This window comes from Grammomys surdaster, unplaced genomic scaffold (genome assembly GCF_004785775.1).
Source record: "Grammomys surdaster isolate TR1022 unplaced genomic scaffold, NIH_TR_1.0 229, whole genome shotgun sequence".
In the NCBI taxonomy this organism is placed as follows: domain Eukaryota; kingdom Metazoa; phylum Chordata; class Mammalia; order Rodentia; family Muridae; genus Grammomys; species Grammomys surdaster.
In genome coordinates, this window is record NW_021604674.1 from 4,187,773 (window position 1) to 4,209,946 (window position 22,174).

The following is a 22,174-nucleotide window of genomic DNA, read 5'->3' on the forward strand; positions in this document are numbered from 1 at the left end:
TACACACACGCACACACACACACACACACACCAGAATCCTTCCGTAGAAACACGTTTATTTCCCTAAACCAAAAATGGTGGCAGAAGATGACCCCCAGCCCTGGGAAAAGCCCTTATATACCCTAGAGCGGCGTAATCACCTCTGATTGGCTGTATACTCGTTGCGCGCCAAACGCCGTGGGATGGGCTTAGCTTTGGCGGGCTTTACCATGGCACATGCGCACTTTATTTGTTTACTAGGAAGAATTATGGCTGACAGCGCCACCTAGCGATGGCGGACCTTGCCAGCACCTGCCGCGGCTCCCAACAGTCTGTAGGAGAGATTTAAAATCCAACCTGCAGCCACAGCAGCTGTGGTATCAGGGGTGTCGAGTAGATGGTGGAGAGTCCTTAGGTAGAAGCTTAGAGAATGAGAGTTTATCCAGAATGTTTTACATAAGGCACTGAGACGTCAGATCATGTCAGACGCAGCATAGAAGCTGAAACAATAGATTTGTACATATGGACGTGAAGCTATATTCTAACAGTCATTCTGCTTCTCACACAGTGTCTTAGTAGTATTACTCAGAGCCTATGTAATTAAGAATCCTGATCTTGGGCCTGTAGACATAGCTCAGCAGTTAAGAGCACTGGCTGTTCTTCCAGAGGACCCAGTTTTGGTTTCCAACACTCAAATGGTGGTTCACAAATCTCTAACTTGAGTTCTACAAAGCCCTACACTTCTCCTGGTCCCTAGGCACTGCAAGCACATGGTGAGAGCAAATGCAGGTAAAACACTAGGGCACATTATGTACAAACAAACAAACAAACCAAATTTTCCTTGGCATGGTGACATATGCTTTTAAAGTCCCAGCATCTGGGAAGCAGAAGTAAACAGATCTCTGTGAGTTCAAGGCCAGCTTGGTCTGCATAGTGAGACAGACTCAACATAGTGAGTTCCAGGCCAGCTAGAGCTACATAGTAAGAACTTGTCAAAAATGTCTCTGTGTGTGTGTGTGTGTGTGTGTGTGTGTGTGTGTGTGTGTGTGAGAGAGAGAGAGAGAGAGAGAGAGAGAGAGAGAGAAAGGGGGGAAGAGAGGGGGAAGGGGAAGGGGGAGAGACAGGGGAGGAATGACGAGAGGGGGAGAGGAGAGAGAAAAAGCAGCACCATATATTAAATATTCTTTTTAATTTTTTCGTGAGTCGGGTTCTTATTCTGATTTGCCTGGGACCTCACAGAAATCTGCCGTTAGTCCTGGGATTATAAGTATGCATCACCATGCCCAGCTGCTATATCATTTTAAAAATATACATTGTGCATGTGCACATGCGTGCATGCATATGCGTGCATGCACCTGTGTTTCGATCTGTGGGTCTGTGTGTGTGTATATGCACAAATGTTCATAGCATACATGTTGAGGTCCCAAGACAGCCTGATGGAGTCTGCTCCCTCCTCCTGCCGTGTGCTTCCCCATCTCTTTAGTCCTGCTGTAGCACTTTTACAGTTTGCAGTTCTCTTCTGAAATTTCAGGTTGATCATTATCTCTGTAAATACAGTCAGTTCACATTTTGAATTACCATGATTCAATATAGAGAAGTGCTTTGAGTTGGAAAATATGTAATAATCACGTAAAAAGATTATAGGCTACAGTAGCTAAACTCTAGGGAAACTTCTGACCACCTTACATACATTTAATTTTCTTCATATAAATTAATATCTTTTGTAATTGCTAGGTGACTTGTTTGTGTGTGGGTGTACACATGAGAATGTGCATGTACATGCAGGTGCCTGCAGAGCTTGTCAGAAATCAGTGGAGCTAGCGTTGTAGGTGGTTGTGAGCTGTGCACCGTGGGTGTTGGCTCTGAGCTCTTGCATTCTACAAGAGCAGCAAGTGCTTTTAACTGCTGAGCAGTATCTCCAGGCTTTTTTTAACAAAGGGGAAAAAACATATGAATCATAGAAATTATAACTGAAGCCGGGCTGTGGTGGCGCACACCTTTAATCCGAGCACTTGGGAGGCAGAGGCAGGCGGATTTCTGAGTTCGAGGCCAGCCTGGTCTACAGAGGGAGTTCCAGGACAGCCAGGGCTATACAGAGAAACCCTGTCTCGAAAAAAAAAAAAACAAAACAAAAAAACAAAAAAAAGAAAGAAAGAAATTATAACTGAATAAACTTATTACTGATTTTTGCCAATTTCTAGGAATGAATTTTATAAAATTGTAAATATTTTTTTAAATGCTGAAATGGAGAAATGTAAATGATTCTTCAAAGAATATATTAACATTGTGTCTCTTAGTAGACTCTCAGATTCAGTGAGTTAAAGGACCATTTAAAAAGGGTTTTAGTTTAGTAAAGTGTATTGTGTTTTACACTATAATTTTGTATATCGTGTATTGATAACTTGTTTAAAATTAGATTAAAGAGGTACTTATAAGGTCAGACTTTCTTCTCTTGCAGTGTCTATATCTGTAGTAGTTAGAGTCACAAAGCATAAACTCTAAAACCCGCATTATATTAGAATCTCAGTGTGCTCTTTCGAGAACTCTCCTGAAGCACCACACTTGCTTCTCTGTATCCTGTCTCATCATTTCCACCATGCAGCTAAGGTACAGAAAGTAAGTTTATCTGCTTGTACATTATTTAAAGCATAGGCAGGTGACATACCTGAGGACAATGAGGCAAAGGGCCCCAAACCATCCCTAGTTCATCTATAGAGTATTTCTTTTCTTTCTTTTTTTTTTTTTTTTTTTTTTTTGGTTTTTCTGAGACAGGGTTTCTCTGTGTAGCCCTGGCTGTCCTGGGACTCACTCTGTAGACCAGGCTAGCCTCGAATTCTCGAACTCAGAAATCCGCCTGCCTCTGCTTCCCAAGTGCTGGGATTAAAGGCGTGCGCCACCACCGCCCGGCTATAGAGTATTTCTATCCCCTTTCTTCTGACACATTTTGGTACTTTTTATATAATATTAATTCATAATTTAAGCTCTCCTAGGAATTAAAAAGGGATTTTTTGTTTTATTCATATTTTAGGTTCTTTTTAATGCCCTTGATAACAGAGGTTTAACAATACATAATAAAAATTAGAAAAATCTCTCCATAAATTATATCCTTCTCTGTTCTAGGAATATGAAGCACGGACAGGGAGAACCTGTCGAGCTCCATCTCAGTCTTCAAGACGGAGGAATTGTGAGTTCGAGCCACTTTCCACCACTGCCTTGATTCTTGAAGACCGGCCATCGTAAGTATTTAGTGACCTTTAGTGCATTATTTTGCTTAAACTTAGATTTAATTGTTTTACTATTTCACTTAAAATAGAACTGAAATACAAAATGAGATTTATTTGTTTTGTTTGAGATAGAATCTCATTTAACCCAGGCTGGCCTCAAACCCAGTATCTTCCTGCTGTTCCTCCTAGTGTTGGAATAATAGGCATGCTTTGCCATGTATCCTAAAATAAATAAGGAAGAATATATTGGTGTTCAGGCTTTATCTGTACAGTCTCACTATGTAGCTCTGGCTGTCCTGGAACTCAGTATGTAAACAATGTTGATCTCAAACTCTGAGATCTGCCTCTCTCTGCCTCCTGAGTGCTCGAATTAAAGGTATGCACTACCACAACCAGCCATTATAAAATAAAATCTTTATTCTTTCCAGGAATGATGATGTATACCTGTAGTCCCTTTTATCCAGGAGGCTAAGGTAGGAGCATCAGTTGAGAATACAAATTTGTGGTCAGACTGGAAGATACATACATGCATACTTACACAGAGACACACATATAGACACACACACACACACACACAGACACATACACACAGACACACACAGATTTTACTCTTAGAACTATACCAACATCACTAAAACCAGCATGTGTATATGTTGTTGTTTTTTTAATTTCAACACAGTGTTCTTTATTTTATGGCAAGTATTGTTTAGGAGAATAAGAATCTATTCTTGGGCTGGAGAGATTGCTTAGTGGTTAAGAACACTGGCTACTATTTGAGAGGACCTAGTACCCACATGGCAGCTCAGAAAACTAGTTTTAGGATTTCTTCTGGTCTTTGTGGGCACCAAGCATGTGCACAGGCATACATGCAGTTAAAACACCCATGCACAAAATAATAATATAGTTTTTTAAAATTAGGGATTGGACTACATTTAGGGATATAATTCTCATTTAGAATGTGCAAGGCCCTGGGCTTAATCCCCAGCAGGAATCTATAGTTTAATGGCAGAAAAACATCTTAAATTCTTCCCATCTCTGCCTATTTTCTAGTTCTTGTAATATCTGTAGTGCTGCTATTATTCAGAATAATATCTGACTTTTTTTTTTTTTAGAAAATTATACACACTTGTTAAAGCAATACGATTTGTTTCTTAATCTCTTTTCCTCTCTCTGAGTCTCCTGGGCATGTTTATATTGTTGATAATTTTGTTTTTATTTTCTTTCCCTTGTCGCTAGCATCTGGCCATTTTGCTGGTCTACATCTGTTACCTTGTTGAACATAAATTGAGAATCTGAAGTTAAGCAAAAGTAGGATATTTTGTAAATGCTTTTAAAGAAGAAGGAGGGCTGGACTTACAAGAACATTTAAGACTAGAAAGTTGTGGCCCTCATACAACTTTTTTCCTTACTTAAGGTTTTATTGCTGTGAAGAAACACTATAACCATGGTAACCCCTATAAAGAAAACCTTTTAATTGGAGTCGTCTTACACTTAAGAGGTTTAATCTATTATTATCATGGCAAGAAGCATGGCAACATGCAGGCAGACATGGTGCTGGAGAGCTGCTATTTCTACATCCAGATTAAAGTCAGCAGGCAGAGAGCCCTGAAGCAACTTTTTAATTGGATAGATTTAGGTCTAAGAATGGCCTGTATGTGACATGATTGATTACTCAGTGATCTTTATAGTTGATTGAACTGATCCATTTGTCTAAGTGGATGCCTTTCACACCTCCACATGCATTAAAGGGTTCCTGAAGGAACTGCCACTGGCAAGAAAGCAGATTGTAGAGGGAGAGATAAGAGTGACAACACAGGTCAGTGCCATTTTTGTGGGCACTAGGCCAAGACCTCCAGAGACTGACCCTCTGGTTTATTTTTCTTATACATTCAAACATGGAACTTGTTGTGACCTTTACAATAAGAATGAATTCTATTGGCTGATAAACAGAGCTTAGGTCTAGGGCCTAGAGACAAATCTGTGATAATCATAAGGATAGATCCTATCGGAGGATGCGAAGTACATGGGGCCTGTTTCATAGGGCTGCGCTCTGTTCACTTGAGAGCTGAAGCTGAGGGTTAGGATAGTGTTCAGGATATTGGGGGATTCCAGAAGGTTGGCTCATAGACGAGTAAAGAGATCATCAGATTTTCACTTGGCATTCTAGGTGACTAGGTGTTACTCATTTCCTTCCACTGAAGAAAATAGGCCCATGTGATTGACAGTCCTGGTGTCTCCAGTGCTTATTCTAAGCTGTGCTTTGTACACACGGGTCCTTCTTAAGGCAGTGTGTGTGCTTGAAGAGGATGCCTTTCCTGATGGAGGAGGACAAGTGCTTGCTTAAGTAGTTATACTCTCCTGCTAGAACCTTCAAATAAGTTCTCAATTTAGTAAGTTTATTCTCAATCATTTTTCCAATGATTTTTTTTAAAGCACTTTATGAACCTGGTAAGGGGAGCTGGGAGTACTGAACTCAAAGCTGTTATTGTAGCACTTGGATAGCTGAAGCAAAAGCATTGCCAGGAGAGACCAACCTATGCTATGTAGTGAGATTTGTGCCAACCCGGGGGTATGCAGTGAAATCCCTGTTCTATCCTCCCCCTCCCCACTGCCCTGTAATTAATAGTGAGACCATGTAAAAGTTTCATTTCAGACTTCCAGGTATAAAAATGAACCAGGCCAATCCCGAGCTCCCTTTCCTAGAACAGTCATTTGCAGGAAAACAAGAATGCTTAATTAAGCAAGGAAAGAATATTTGGTTGGGGATCTTTAGATAGACCCCTGGCTTGGTAGGTAACTTGAGTTTCAATCCTAAACTTCTAAAATTCATTTTAAACAATGTACACTTTACTAAGAATATAAGTTCTTCCTACAAGAAGCTTCTAGAGTATTTGGAACAAACCCTTCACACCTTAGTCTTTTACATTGCACAGCCTTCCATTGTGCTTTATTATTACCTGTTCATGGCAGTGTCCCCACCGGACTGCAGCCTCCGTATTTGTACTTCCTCTCATGTTTCCATTCTTTTAAGTGCTAGGATATATCTTGATACCGAGTCTTTGTTGACATTTTCACTCTTCCAGTGATATCTAGGTCTTTAAAAAAAATTCCCCTTATTTATTTATTTTACTTTAGGTGTATGAGTGTTTTGCCTGCATGTGTGTCTGGTGTCTGTTGAGGCCAGAAGAAGGGATTCAGTCCCTTGGAACTGGAGTTACAGTTAGGAGCCACTGTGTGGGTGCTGGAAACAATCCACTACTCTTAACCTCTGAGCCATCCCTCCAGCCCCTATAGCTAAGCGTTTTTAATCCTTTATTACAGCCTGCACAAACTTCTTGAAATAATATGAGTTGAAATTGGCTTGAAGTAATCATCTATACATTGTAATTGTGTATGATCTCAACCTACTGAAATTGTATAAAACACCTGAAAAAGGACTTTACTTGTTTTTATTCTTTGATCTAAAATTAATATAGTAATTTATTAGAATAAGTGTTGGAGCCTTTTCACCCTCCATGTATTTGTTCATCTGTAACCAAGAGATTAAATGTGATCTCTGTTCCATTCAACTCTGAGTTGCTATAATGAATTGTCCTTACATTTGAATGAGGCTATATTAGAAGGGAAATGATTTATGTGACTTATGTTATTGTCCTTTAAACCAATCATATCTTTAAAAGGTGCTGAAATATGGGAATGCTTAATTACTCATTGCTTATCTCTACACCAATGAGTTGAAAATAAGTGTAGAGAACTGAGGTAAATGAAAGTTTAGTGTTATGAATGATGAAACCAGGTGGTTATCCCTGGGTATACAGCCTGAGTACCAACTCGAACACCTAACTTTTCTCTCACAGAGGGCTTTCTGGTAGATTTAGGTAAGATACCATCTATCCAGCCAGAAGGTAAGAAGCTGGAGCTGAGACGTTAGTAATTTTGTAGTGTTTTTTTTGTTTGTTTGTTTGTTAGTTTGTTTGTCTGTTTGTGGATGCAGACAGGTTCAAGTTAGTATGTTTTTATTTTGAAACCAGGTCTCTATGCAAGACTGGACTGTACTTCTTCATATAGACTGGACTGGCCTCAAGCTGACAGAGATCCACATGCCTCTGCCTCCTGAGTGCTGGCTTACTTTTGAATTCAGCTGACTGGTAATGATATTTTTCTTAGCTATGAGATACTGTCTATGAGAGCAGTCACCTGAGAAGAGGGAGCCTCAACTGAAGAATTATCTGTAGCAGACTGGACTGTGCACATGTCTGTGAGGTATTAGTTAGTAATTTCTGTAGGAGGGCCCAACCCTGGATGGGCAGTACTACCCCTGAGTGTGTGGTTGCATAAGAAAGCAGACTGAGCATTTTAGAGAGGAAGTAAACTCTTTCTTTTTAAAATTGCTTTTGATTGCTCAGCAACAAGAACACAAACTCAAACATGGTTCTCACAGAGAACCCATGCTTGTGGTTCCCAGCGTCCATATCAGATGGCTACAAGTGCCCGTAACTCTAACTCTAGTTCCAGAGAATCTGATGCCCTCTGGTTTCTGTGGGCATCTACACACTCAGTGTACACATAAACTCACAGAGGTACACATACAGACATACCAAAAATAGATATTATAAAAGAAGAAGCAGTAATCCTCTTCAGCATGGAATTGATGTTGGAAACTTCTTCCTCTTTCTGTTTAGAAGGGATGATGTGAGGAGATTTATTCTCTCTCTCTCTCTCTCTCTCTCTCTCTCTCTCTCTCTCTCTCTCTGTCTCATTGATTTATTTAATTTATGCATATGAGTACACCACCATTGCTCTCTTCAGACACACCAGAAGAGGACACCAGACCCGATTATAGATGGTTGTGAGCCACATCATGTGGTTGCCGGGAATTGGCAGTCGGTGCTCTTAACCGCTGAGCCATTTCACCAGCACCTCTTTTATTTTTTGGGGGGATTTATTTACTTTTATATTTATATGGATACACTGTAGCTGTCTTTAGACATACCAGAAGGGGGCATCAGATCCCATTACAGATGGTTGTAAGCCACCATGTGGTTGCTGGGAATTGAACTCAGGATCTCTGGAAGAACAATCAGTGCTCTTAACCACTGAGCCATCTCTCAAGCCCCAGGAGTTTCTTTTCTTTGCTTTTTTTTAAATTGGATATTTTATTTATTTACATTTCAGATGTTATCCTCTTTCCCTATTTCCCCTCCCTGGAACCCCCATCCCATCCCCCTTCCTCCGTTTTGCTATTATACCATTTTAATTACATGCATGTATTAAGGTCAGTTCTAAGCTGAGGCTGCATGGCAGAAATATGACACTGGCCAAGGACAAAGAAGTAGACTTCAGGCAGGAATCTGACATAAGGCTAGAACAAAGAAATAATTTCAGGTAGGAATCTAAATCTTAGGCTAGAACAAAGAAGTAATTTCAGACAGGAATCTAAATTTTAGGCTAGAACAAGGAAGTAGGCTTCAGACATGAAAATGACTTTGGTCTAGGACAGGGAAGTTGGCTCAGATATTTTCTTCATCCTGATAAGCCCTTAGAAACAGTGATCATGGGAGTGTTCACAGAATTGTGTTTAATGCCTTGCTTGTTCTTTGATTATTTGAGGAATTTCTTTTCTAAAGGAAACCTGTGATTGGTTCCCTTTTTTTTTCTCTCTAGCTTCTGTAATTTTAGATGCATCTGGAGGCACTGAGTGCATGGATTTCTTTTTATACTGCATAGGTTTTTATAGTTGAAACTTTTCTTTGCAGATGGAGCAATGATATATCATCTCATCACCTGAATCTCCTTTAGAAGATTTCAAATACAGTATACATGCAAAAAAAAAAAATCATCCTTTTGTTATTTTGGGTCTGCCCACTGTATAGACTAGGCTAGTGTCATATTCACAGAGATCTATCTGCCTGCCTCTACCTCCCTAGTGCTGGAATTTAGGACTTGCATCACTGTGTCTGGCTCTCATGCTATTATTTTTAAAACATTTTTAAATTTTTTTCTAGAGCCGGGCAGTGGTGGCGCACACCTTTAATCCCAGCACTTGGGAGGCAAAGGCAGGCGGATTTCTGAGTTTGAGAGTTCGAGGCTAGCCTGGTCTACAGAGTGAGTTCCAGGACAGCCAGGGCTACGCAGAGAAACCCTGTCTCGAAAAAAAAAAAAATTTTTTTTTCTTGAGATAGGGACTCACTGTGTAGCATAGACTAGCCTCAGATTCACAGCAGTCCTCCTACTTCAGTTTCCCAAGTGCTAGGAACATAAGCATGAGTGATACTGGTTTAAAAATGTGTATAATTTCTTAGTTGTATGTCAAAAGAATTTAGGCTCAATGGATAAAATTATTAAGTTTGAGAACCTGAATTCTGTCTCTGGGACCATATAGTAGAAGTCAAGAAGTAGCTTCTGCAAGTTGCCCTTTGGCTTCCATGTGCAGGCCTCTCCCCAAACTCCTACACACACACACACACACACACACACACACACACTATACACACACTTACACACACACACTCTCACACACATGCATACACACAGGCAGACACACCCACACATACATACACGCATGCGCACACATGCACACTCACAAAAAATGCAATACAAACCTTTAAAAAATAAATAGTAGGCGGAGTGTTCAGTGAGCAAGTACTGTTCTTTCAGAGGACCTAGGTTCACTTCCAGCCTCGGAATCCAGCACCTTCTGGCTCTGCAAACACCTGCACACCCTGGACATAAATACATAAGCCCAGACATATATACATACATACATACATACATACATACATACATACATACATGCACACACATACATACAATATATGCTTAAATATATAAAAATAATCTATATATGTATATGCATACATTAGATAATAAGGAATCCAAATTCTGAGTTTGTTTTGAAATGCAGAGTTGTTTTTAAGCTTTCATTTACCTTGGCTTTGTTGCTGAAGAGGAGAGACCAGGCAGACCTCAACCTGAGTGCTGGCATTGAAGGTCTGAGGCACAGTGTCTGTGTCTGCTCATTTACATTTTCTCTGAGAGTAACTTTAGTTTAGCAACATTTTTTGTAACTTGTTCCAAAAAGGTAATAGATTTAAGTGTTGTTTAAACTTGTAATTTTTTTGTCTAAACCAGGAATCTTCCTGCAAAGTCTGTGGAAGAAGCTTTGCGTCACCGACAAGAGTATGATGAGATGGTGGCGGAGGCTAAAAAACGAGGTACATTCCCATTACAGTGTGAAGTTAATCTGCAGATTTTAACTGTTTCATTTTGTTAAGATAATTCTTATTTTTCTCTAGCAATTTTTTATAATTTAGATTTATTTGGGGTTTGTTGTTTGTTTGACTTAAGCTTTTTTGTTTTTAATTTTTTTGAGACAGAGTCTCACTATGAAACCATTCTGGCTTTGAGCTCGTCATAAATTTCAGGACTCAGCATTTCTAGTTCTAGGATTGTAGGTATGAGCCACCATGCCCAGGCATGCTTTTTCTTTTCTTTTTAAAAGATGATTATAAAGATGTTATTTGTGAGCCTTATTCCTGTTACTTTAGAGTGTTTAGACTTTAGGTCTTTTACAGTTAACAATTTCCATGTAATGGCAGTCACTCTTCTGGTGTTACTTACAGTTTTCTAATTTATTGTGAAAATATAGTTTGAAGCTAAATTTTTCTTTTATAATTAATAAAGTCTATCTAAAATCTCAGTGCTGTCATTTGGTTAGGTTTATAAATAAATATTCTCATTAGCACAAATCATATTTTTGTTCATTCTCTTTCCCTCCTGTTCTCCCTGCCAAGTATATATAAGTTTATTTTACCATTATAACTATGTATTTCTAATATATTTTTGAAATACTTATTTTGTGTATTTTAAAACAAAATCTATTAATTGATTTTTTCTTTGACTTAAGAGAATGTAGTATGTTATAATAGCGTACAGTTCTGCTTTGTCCTAGTGTTTTCTAAGTAAAGTTGTGTCTTTAATGTTGTAGTAAACATAAAGTATATAAGCCCAGTTACACTCTTCTAAAATTCCTAATTATTTGAACATTGGGTGAGTTTATTTTAATGCATAGAATTAAAAATACTTCTCGAGTTCAAGGCCAACATGGTCTACAGAGTGAGTTCTAGGATAGCCAGGGCTACACAGGTTTTGAAAAAAGAAAGAAAAATTTTAACAAAGCGGCAAGCTTTTATTATTTGGCTAATATTTATTGAGAAGTAGATAACACATGGTATAATAAAAATAATAAGAAATAATAAGAAATTGAGAACCCCAATGTTTTAGGCTTAATCCAGTGTTCTGTAATTTCTGACTGTGACACTCTGAATAGGCTACTGTGCTTCCTTCTCTATAAAACTGGAAGTAGATGACTAGATTAAGTTTCTAACCACTTTTTTGACACTTCCTTCTTAAAGAAATCTTATATACAATCTTGATATATAAAACATAAATATGCAGGCAGTGCTTGGTTTCTTGTTTACCCCTTGAGCCAATTTCAGAGGCACACATAAAACCCAAAGTTTGGCTAGCTAATCTACAAGTTCTTTCTGGTTCAAAGAAAAAAAAAATTTTATAACTTTTTATTTGTTTGTTTGGTTTGATTTGGTTTGGTGTTTTTGAAACAGGGTTTCTCTGTGTAGCCCTAGCTGTCCTGGAACTCACTCTGTAGACCATGCTAGCCTCAAACTCATAGAGATCAACCTGCTTCTGCCTCCTGAATGCTGAGATTAAAGATGTGTGTCACCATTACCTGGTTTTATAACTTTTGATAAATAGCCCACTTTTCTTTATGTTTGAGACAGCTTTTGTTCCAACATTGTGACCTCTAAATTCAGAGGTATGTCATTTTTGCTTTTTGAGAAAATTTTATTTTGACCTAATTAGTAAAATAAAATACCATGCTAAAATGTGTTTACATAGTAATAGTGTCATTGGCAAAATCATTTTAAATATATTGTTTATGTTGAGATTAATAATTTCTTGTATGAAAAGTGGCTCTTGGTTAGTTGCCTGAAGGTTTTTAATGTAATTATTTCATCAGCAGATTTCATTTTGTAGATGAAGGAAACAGAACTGTGTGATACAACCAGCCAGGCGTAGTGGTCCACACCTGCACTTCCAGCCCTGGGAGGTAGTGGTAGGAGGGTGAAGTATGTGTGAGGACAACCTGGTATAACATAATGAATTCCAGGTATCCAAGAAGAGACCCTGCCTTAAGTTACATCCTGGGGAGAGTGCCTGCCTAGTGTAGGCAAAGTCCTGGGTTAGAGCCTTAGTATTCCATAAACCAGGAGTGGAAGTAAACACACACCTTAATCACAGCATTTGGGAGGTGGAAGCAGGGCTATCAGGAGTTCAGGATTATTCTAGCTTCATAACAAGTTTGAGACCCTGTCTTAAAAACTAAAGGATATAAAAGAGAAAAGAAGGCAAAGAAAGATGTAGAACAGCCAGTTACCATAGGGAGTCATGCAGAACCTTGTCTCAATTAAAACAAAGCAAAAAATAAAAACAACCAGAAAGAAAGAAGCAACATAGCAATTTACTAGCCATTTTTTTTAAATTGATTTTTATTCATTTATCCCATTACTTTTATAAGACAGAAGATACTTTAAAATGATGTTAGACATTAGACAAGGCTTTATTTTTTTTCTTCCCCTTTCTCTTTACCATCAGAAGATCCTCTTGGGTCCTTTCTTACAGACTTAAGGTACAAAAGGAAGGGATTTTGATCTAGCTCATTTGTATTGAAATAATTCTTACTTGTTCAAAACAGAAATTAAAGAAGCACATAAAAGAAAAAGAATAATGAAAGAACGATTTAAGCAGGAAGAAAACATTGCAAGTGCAATGGTAATTTGGATCAATGAAATACTGCCCAATTGGGAAGTAATGTAAGTAAGCAGATTTCTCCAGAAGTCTAGTATGTCTCCAAATAGTTCATCTTTTCCAAGTCTGTATTATCACTTCTCAGCATGTATCTTATGCTGTAGCTAAATTATGCTATTAACCATTGCCCAAAACTCATGTTTTTCTCTACACTTTCATGAGCTCCTGTCTCTAATGCATACTTTTCTTACTGACCATTCTCTGTGCTGTCAACATCTTACCTGCTCTCTGGGAAACCTTTACCCTTCTAAATTACCATTTTTCCTAATTCTAACATAACATTCATTATTGGAAGAACTTACTACATAGAGAAATATAAGATACATTTATCAGATGTTAAAAGTGTTTCTAAAGTTGAATATAGTTGCATGCCTGTAATCCCAGAAATCTGGAAGCTGAGACAGGAAGAATTCAATACCAGCCTGGATAATACAGTGAGTTCCAGATCAGCCAAAACTACATAGAGAGACAATGTCTACAAATAAATAGATAGACAGAAAGAAAGGATCTAAAAAACAATAAAAAGTATTTTTAAATGCTGTTCTCTTAACTAAGAAACCATGTGAAATACGGTCTTTCCCCTTTAAAAGTCCTGTGGTGCCTTTTGGCTAATATGCTTGTCCTCCCTTTCCCCCTTTTGGACTCTTCTTTTTTTACAATATGTTTTATCTTCCCTTTGTACAAAAAGGTTGAAGGATACATTCTACAATGTATGTAGGACATACATTGACAATTTGTTAAATATTAGCAATGTGACAGACACAGTAGTCCGTCTTATAGTGAAGTTTCAGTTACCAGTAGTCTAAAAATACAAAATTAGCTAATTAAATATAAATAAAAACTTCTAGAAATTGAAAGTTTTAAATTGTATGTCTTTCTGAGATGCCCAGTAAAGTCTGTGCTGCTCCAATAAATCATCCTTTGTCCTATGCTACCGTGCGGTGCCCATGACCTGCCCTTACTCACTCAGTGGCACTTCAGTTACCAGAGCTGCTGTCATATGTTGCAGAGCTTCTGCTAAGTAACTCATCTTTTACCTTTGTAACAGTATGGCGGCCAGCTTTGTCAAAGAGCAGCTGTAAAGTACTACCTTTAAGCAGAAAACTAGAAGTACCCTATTTTGAGTGAGTGAGTGAGTGAGTGAATAAGTGAGGATATTTACATAACACCTATAGTATATCCTTTTAATTCTATTTTAATTGTTAGCTTTTGTTCATCTCTTATGTCCAAATTACAAATTCATTTTTATCATAGATATATTTGTGTAAGGAAATCAGTAGCTTGGTACTACTTGTGGCTTTAGAATTTAGAATATATTCCTTGCATATAAGAAATTGTTGTTACATTGTCTATACTAAGTAATTTATATTTGAGTCTTAGTATTTCTATAAGGCATTTATATTTTTTACTCACATTTAATCTTACTCAAGGTTATCCAGCTCAAGATTGGAGAAGCTAAGAGATTTGCTCAAGGTTCTATAATGTGTGGTTGAACTAGATTTGAATCTAGATCTGATTCTAAAGCCTATACTCCTTCAGTGAACTACTGTTCCTTAAAGCCTAGGGCCTTACCCAGGCCTCACTCATAGTAGGTTCTTTGTGATTTTAGTTTTGCTACTGAACTGGCAGAACATTTATGTCTTTTTTATTTTTAATAATTGTTCATATGGTTCTGATTTTCTGGTGATAGTGTTAGTATAAGTAAGATCTGTCAAAGGCCATTCCCTTTAATTTCCCTTAGCCCATCTTTAAAGGCTTTCATGGCCCGTAGGCATGAACTCAAAGGAAAGAATGCATTACATACTTAAAACTTTAAATTCTTAAAAATCATCTGATCACTTGGCCATAGGTAAGCCATCACGCACCTAGTATTTTTGGTACAAAAAGTAACTTTTTCCTTTTTCTCCTCCTTTAATTCTAGGCGTAGTACAAGAAGAGTTCGAGAATTGTGGTGGCAGGGATTGCCCCCTAGTGTTCGTGGGAAAGTTTGGAGTCTAGCTGTAGGAAATGAACTAAATATCACTCCTGGTTTGTATTCTATGTTCAGTTATTCCCACACATACAAATATCATCTCCAGAGTTTTATTAATCATATTAGTAGAGTTGCCATTTAAAAAACACTACCATATCTTTGACTTTCAGAGCATGCCTCATCCCCTCCCAGACTTTGTAATAGTTACTGTGTTTTTAATAGTTCATATTATATACATTATATATGTGTATATATATGACTTGTGGGCTTCTTTTTCCTTTAGCTTACAGCTATGAACAGTATCCAAATACTACAGATGTAGATAATTTAAAGCTAGTGAGAGTCTGTGCAGTGAGCAGTAATTACACAGAGGAGACACTGCTTTGATGCCTAAAGGGACAGTGTCTCTGTGTTCAAACAATATACAATGTACAGAGGGAACTTGATTTTTTTTTTTCCTGTTGAATGTTTATCAAAACCAGTTCTTTTAGAGTGTGGGTTTTTTTCCTTATTTTTTTAGTTAACAAAGAAAATGCGTTTCACTGAGCAGTTTTGTTGTATATGTATGTTGTTTAGATTTTACTTTTAAAGTTTAACCAAACATGGTGGCTCAGTCTGTAGTCATAGCGCCTGGAAGGCTCCGGCATCTCTGAGGCAGTTTGGAGTCCAGCTGGGCTGCATAGTGAATTGTAGGCCAGACTAGGCTGCAGTGGCTATAGAATCTGTGTCAGAAAACCCAACAATAATGCTAGTGATAATAATGATAAAGTTTACAAAAAAGAAAGAGACTTTAAAGGAATTATCTTATTTTCTTAAGTTTTTTAAGACCTTGCTATGTAGTAAAATGCTAGAGTAGTTTTAATGAGTTAAAGAAAAAGTTTAAATAGGATAATATAAATAATTTAAAAAAGACATGACACATGCCTGTAGTCTTATGGCTGTAATCTCAGCACACAAGACTGAGAAACAGGAACATCAGGAATTCAAGGCTACATAGTTGAAAGGCCACGTAAAATTGTCTCAGAATTTTTTTTTATCAAAATAGGTACCAATCAACCTGAATGATAGTATTGCTATTAGACAGTTTAAGAGTCTAACACCGCCGGGTGGTGGTGGCGCACACCTTTAATCCCAGCACTTGGGAGGCAGAGGCAGGCGGATTTCTGAGTTGGAGGCCAGCCTGGTCTACAGAGTGAGTTCGAGGCCAGCCTGGTCTACAGAGTGAGTTCCAGGACAGCCAGGGCTACGCAGAGAAACCCTGTCTCGAAAAACCAAAAAAAAAAAAAAAGAGTAACACCACAGGAGACTTTGATCTCTAATAGTAGAAGGAATATATTGTCTGGCTAGGGGTGTAACACTGTAAAGTATTTACCTAACACAGATGTAGCTCCAGGCTTGGTCCCCAGCATTGCATAAACTAGGAGGTGGAGACAGTAGAGCTACAGTAGAGTTCAAGGTCATCCTCAGCTACTTAGGGAGTTAAAGACCAGTTTGGGCTACATAAAGCATTTTCTCAAGAAAAAAGAAAGAAGAAAAAAAGGAAGGAGGAAGAAAGGAGGAAAAAAATAAGAAAAAAGGGAGTAAAGAATAGTATTGTTACTTTTTTTTAAAGATTTATTTATTTTATATATATGAGTACATGGTAGCTGTCTTCAGACACACCAGAAGAGGGCATCAGATCCCATTACAGATGGTTGTGAACCACCATGAGGTTGCTGGAAATTGAACTCAGGACCTCTGGAAGTACTGTAGTCAGAGCTCTTAACTGCTATTTCTCCAGCCCAGTTACTGGAGTATTTTTAAATTACACATCTAATACTTACTGAAAAATACAAGCAACAATAAAAACTTTAAATGTTTGCCGCCCGAACTATTCTTGATCTTCCTGTCAGTACAGTTTTGTTGTATAGCATATGTAATGATTTTTTTTCCTCTGTGCTGGCCAAATCAACATACATGTTAGACCAGTGTCAAAGCACACGTTTGTATTCTCAGAGTCTAAGATATTAAAGTGAAATGAAATAGTTACAGAGTATGACTGAAAACAATTTAGAAATATTTCTAAAATATCTGAAAGCTAAAACCTTTTAGGGCCAGTGAGGTAGCTTTTTAAGTCAGAGCCCTTTCACCGAAAGCCCGATGGACCATGGTTGACCGTGGAGCCCATGGAGGCCGGAGGGAGCTTGCTGGCCATTCAGACCCAGGACTCAGGCTGTCTCATAGCAATAAATACATTTTAATTTAAAAAGAAATCAATCTTTATTTCAAATCTAAGTATCTACTGGAAGGAATCTACTAGAAGAATCTACATAGGATTGGATTCAAAAACTTTTTTACAAAGATCTTCTTTGATGTAGTCAACGTTAATATGAAATTGGATAAAAATATAAAAATTCACATTTTTAATATTTTTAATTATTACTAAAGTCATATCAACTGTAGGCATTACAGTTATTTATAATTTTTATAAGTTGATTTTTCACCAGAGGCAGGAGCTGGAGGATCTTTGAACTTGAAGTGAGCTTAGTCTACATAGTAAGTTCCATGCTAGGAAGGGGCTACACAGTGAGATGCTGTCATTAATTTTTTTTTTTAGTAATCTAAAGTACCATATGCTGGACAGTGGTAGCGCACACCTTTAATCCCAGCACTTGAGAGGCAGCTGCAGGCAGATCTTAGTTCCAGGTCAGCCTGGTCTACAGAGTGAGTTCCAGCCAAGGCTGCAGAGAGAAATCCTGACTTGAAACACCAGCCCCACTCCACCCCACCCCAGCCCCCAACACAACCCCATCCCAACCCAACCAACCCCACCCCAACCACACCCCAACCAAACCCAACCAAACCAACCCAACCCCACCCCAACCAACCCCCCAACCCCACCCCAACCCAACCCAACCCAACCAACCCAACACAACCCCACCCCACCCCAACCCAACCCAAGTAGAATTGAGGTTGTTAAGACATTTTCATGTATATTTTTAACACTAGGATTGAGAGAAAGGTGCTAAGGAACAAGTAGCACACACCCCAGAACACAGGTGTAAGCTTCTCATGGAAGTCATACAAGCTTCCCGTGGGAGTCATAGAAGCATGCTCATTTTACTTTTAAAAACAGAAAGCTTGGGGCTGGAGAGATAGATGGATTAATGATAAGGAACCATTTTTCTGGCAGCCATGCATATGCTTATGCTACAGAAGAGGCTTGCCTCTAGTGTCCTCCCCTGTGGTAAAAAGAAGATCTGGTTGGAGCCCAATGAGACCAATGAAATTGCCAATGCCAACTTCCGTCAGCAGATCAGGAAGCTGATCAAAGATGGGCTGATAATCTGGAAGCCTATGACTTCAAGCCCATTCCCAGGCTCACTGCTGGAAAAAACACTTTGGCCCGACAGAAGGGCAGGCATAAGGGCATAGGGAAGAGGAAGAGTCCTGCCAACGCTTGGATGCCCGAGAAGGTGACCTGGATGAGAAGGATGAGGATCCTGCGCCGGATCCTCAGGAGATATCGGGAATCTAAGAAGATTGACCACCATGTGTATCACAGCCTGTACCTGAAGGTCAAAGGGAATGTATTCACAAACACTCAGATTCTCATGGAGCACATCCACAAACTGAAGGTAGACAAGGCCGGCAAGAAGCTGCTGGCTGACCAGGCTGAGGCTCACAGGTCTAAGATCAAGGAAGCACAGAAGTGCTGGGAGGAGCGCCTGCAGGCCAAGAAGAAAGATCATCAAGACTGTCCAAGGAGGAAGAGACCAAGAAATAAAGCTTCCTTCATGTCTGTACATAGTGGCCTGGCTGTGGCCTCCCATGGATCAGTCATTAAAATAAACCGCAAAAAAAAAAAAAAAAGAACCATTGTTCCTTCAGAGGACCTGGGTTTGGTACCCAGCACCCACATGGCAGCTGACAAGAGCTTTACTCCAGTTTCAGAGCAGCTGATGTTGTCTTCTCGCCTCTCTAAGCACTGCATACACAAGGTGTACATACACATGTGCAGGCAAAACACACAGTACCCATACACATTAAAAAACAAACAGCTTTTAGAGGGCTGGTGAGATGGCTCATCCAGTAAAAGGTGCTTTCCGTGAAGCGTGATAATTTCCATGTCTAGGTCCCACATTGGAGAGAACCAGGTCCCACCAGTTTTCCTCTGACTTTCATATACACTCTTGTTCCAGCCAAATAATGGAATAATTTTTAAAGACTTAAAGAAATAGTGTTTAATAGGCCTATAATTCAAGCTATGGAGGTTGAGGCAGAAAGATTGCAAATTGAAGACTTGTAGAGGTTACAGAATGAGTTTGAGGCCAGCCTGGGAAACTTAGATCCATTTCCAAGATCAATACAATAGAAGCTGGGCATGTGGTGTATGCTTTTAATCCCACCATTCGGGTGGCAGAGTCAGGGAGATCTTTCTGTGTTCCAGGTCAGCCTGGACTACAAAGTGAGAACCTGTCTGAAAACAACAGTAACATCAAAAAACCAAAACAACAAACACAAAAAACCCCAAGCAGACTAGGCTCTGTGGAAGAGGGCTTACCTACCAAGGCTGTAGTTTCATTTCCTACTGTACTGAAGGAAAGAAAAAAAAAAGAAAGGTTGGTGGTATATTGTATAGTTTAGTGATAGGGCACTTGCTTGGCATATGCAAAATTCTGAATTTAAGCCACAGTACCACTCCCAAAAAGAGCTTAAGGTATAATTTTAGGTTTTAATATTCACCTTAGAGCATATTACTTTATATAACTTAGTATCTTTAAAAAAAGACATAGGTTTCTAATTACTTTAGTGGGACAAGTTAAAAGAAAATGGTTTTCTTATAGATTTAAGAAGCACTGACTGATGGTTATTTGAAACTGTTTTATTTTTAAATTTTTTTTTTTGTTGCTGATAATGTTGACTTTAGAATGGGGTGGTAGCTCGCTTGGTAACTTAAGAGTGTTGACTTGATTGTGGTAAGGTTTTATGGCAGTAAAACAAACGTCTCAGTACTGATGTGTCGAGATTTGCAGTATGACCAAGTCATTCACTTTAGTGTAATTTTAGGGTCTCTGTAGTAAACACTTACATATTGAAAAATGAAATAGGAAACTAATTCTCATCCTTTCCTACAGAAAGAAAGCTCAATCTTAATTACAGATTTTTTTATAACTTAGTTTACATCCTAGCATTGACCCCTTATTTGAATTTATTTTAATTATAAAATTTATAACAATAAAAATATTAGCTAAGAGTATAGGCTGTAAAGCTAGTCAGATAGATTCACATCTGGTTCTACCATGTATTAGATTATGACCTTGGGCAAATGTTTACTGTCTTTAAGTGCAGCTTTTTCTTTTATTTGTAAAATGGAGATAAGATCATTAGCTATGATCTTATCTCCAAAAAAGTTCTTTTGGTTATTCACAATATGAGTATTTCTTGTGAAAGTGCTCTTTTTATTGAATGTCTGGATATCATCATTTTCCCAAGATCTGAGACTAAAACCCTGAAACCAGAATATTCTCCATTCAAATGTAAGACACTGTCCTTGTCCTGTCTTTTTTTTTTTTTTTTTTTTTGGTTTTTTTTTTTTTTTTTGGTTTTTTGAGACAGGGTTTCTCTGTGTAGCCCTGGCTGTCCTGGAACTCACTCTGTAGACCAGGCTGGCCTCAAACTCAGAAATCCGCCTGCCTCTGCCTCCCAAGTGCTGGGATTACAGGCGTATGCCACCACCGCCTGGATCTTGTCCTGTCTTTAGTCCTGACTCCACCTCTCCCTTTTTAGATTCTGTGTGACATTAACTGAGACAAAGGCCTTCTCACTGAGGATATTAATTATAAGTCTTCTTATAATTTTTTAAAAGGAAAGTTACCCTTTTGATTTTTTAAAATGCATTGCCACATTTTTCTTATTAGATTAGTTTTGTGGTTCCTAATGTGATGGATTTGTCAGCTGTAGCCTTCTCTGCTTCCAAGGCAATTTCAAACATGGTTAAAGAGGGAAACTGATATGGAAACAGCTTGACATTTAAAAAAGCATATGCAATTAATAATTGACAACCTCAAGCAGTTATATACATACATTTTTAAATTGCAGTTACCTCCTCTACCAAATCATTCATGGATTTGTACATAAGTAGTTTTAACTTTTTATTTCTTTTAAATTTTATTTTCAAGCTATTTGTAGTAATGATAAGAAAGTAGAAAAGGAGATAGAATTGTAATGTTTGAAATATGTGTAGCCAGAGTCTTGACTATGTAAGAATACCTGTTATAGTGTGGTTGTCATACATTGTACTATTGTGTTGAAAAGAAACAAAAAAAAGGGTTGGGGATTGGATTCAATGGTAGAGTCGTAGCCTTAGGTTCAGTCCCCAGCACTGGGGAAAAAAAATTAAACAAGAATTGTGTCTACTAGTGTGTGATCTCTAATGGGACAACGTAAAATGAGTTGATATATGTAGTATATCATCACTTTGGTTCATTACGATTCATTATTATTGTTTTTAATTATGTGTATATGGGTATGTGTGTATAAGGGCAGGTGCCCATGGAGGCCAGAGGCGTAGGATCCCCTGGAGCTGTAGTTGTAGTGATTGTGAGTTGCCTGATGTGGGTCCTGGGAAGTGAACTTGGGACCTCTACAAGAGTGGTAAGCGCTCTTATCTCTCCAGCTCCTAAGGTTTTAAATCTGAGGATATATAAATCTGATGTGTACATGTTTACATTTGGAAGAGTTCATAAGAGCCCTGCTAACTATGGTAGTTACATTTTAGAGAAGGAAAATTACTTTTTTTTTTCATGCTGTTTTCTAAGTTTGTATTTTCAGAAACCATGTTTGTGTTTTACATATAAAAATAAAGTTTTTAGTGCATGTCTTTAATCCCTGCACATGGGAGGCAGAAGCCGGCAGACCGCTGTGTGTGTGAGTCCTCCTGATCTACAAAGCAAGTCCTCGGACAGCCAGGGTTACTTAGTGAGAACTTGCTCAAAACAAAGGAAAGGAAAAGAAAGGAAAAGGAAAAGGAAAAGGAAAGGGGAAAGGGGGAAAGAGGGGGAAAGAGGGGGGAAAGAGGGGGGAAAGGGGGGGAAAAGGGGGGAAAGGGGGAAAAAGATAGCAGGCACTG

The 22,174-nt window shown here is 38.4% G+C and overlaps 1 protein-coding gene and 1 pseudogene across 3 annotated transcripts in view; both read left to right on the top strand.

Annotated features, from left to right (window-relative positions):
- The window catches only part of Tbc1d12 (TBC1 domain family member 12), an 82,515-nt gene that overhangs the window by 43,868 nt on the left and 16,473 nt on the right, over positions 1-22,174 (top strand). The window contains exons 3-6 of one of the 3 annotated variants that reach the window (XM_028773499.1): positions 3,100-3,215; positions 10,335-10,417; positions 12,979-13,096; positions 15,013-15,119. In XM_028773499.1, the coding sequence (XP_028629332.1) occupies positions 3,100-3,215; positions 10,335-10,417; positions 12,979-13,096; positions 15,013-15,119 (424 nt within the window). Of the gene's footprint in view, positions 1-3,099; positions 3,216-3,631; positions 3,677-10,334; positions 10,418-12,978; positions 13,097-15,012; positions 15,120-22,174 lie in introns of those variants that run through there. The other 2 variants (XM_028773501.1, XM_028773500.1) reach the window with 2 other exon arrangements.
- Positions 18,151-18,829, top strand: LOC114626156 (annotated as a pseudogene).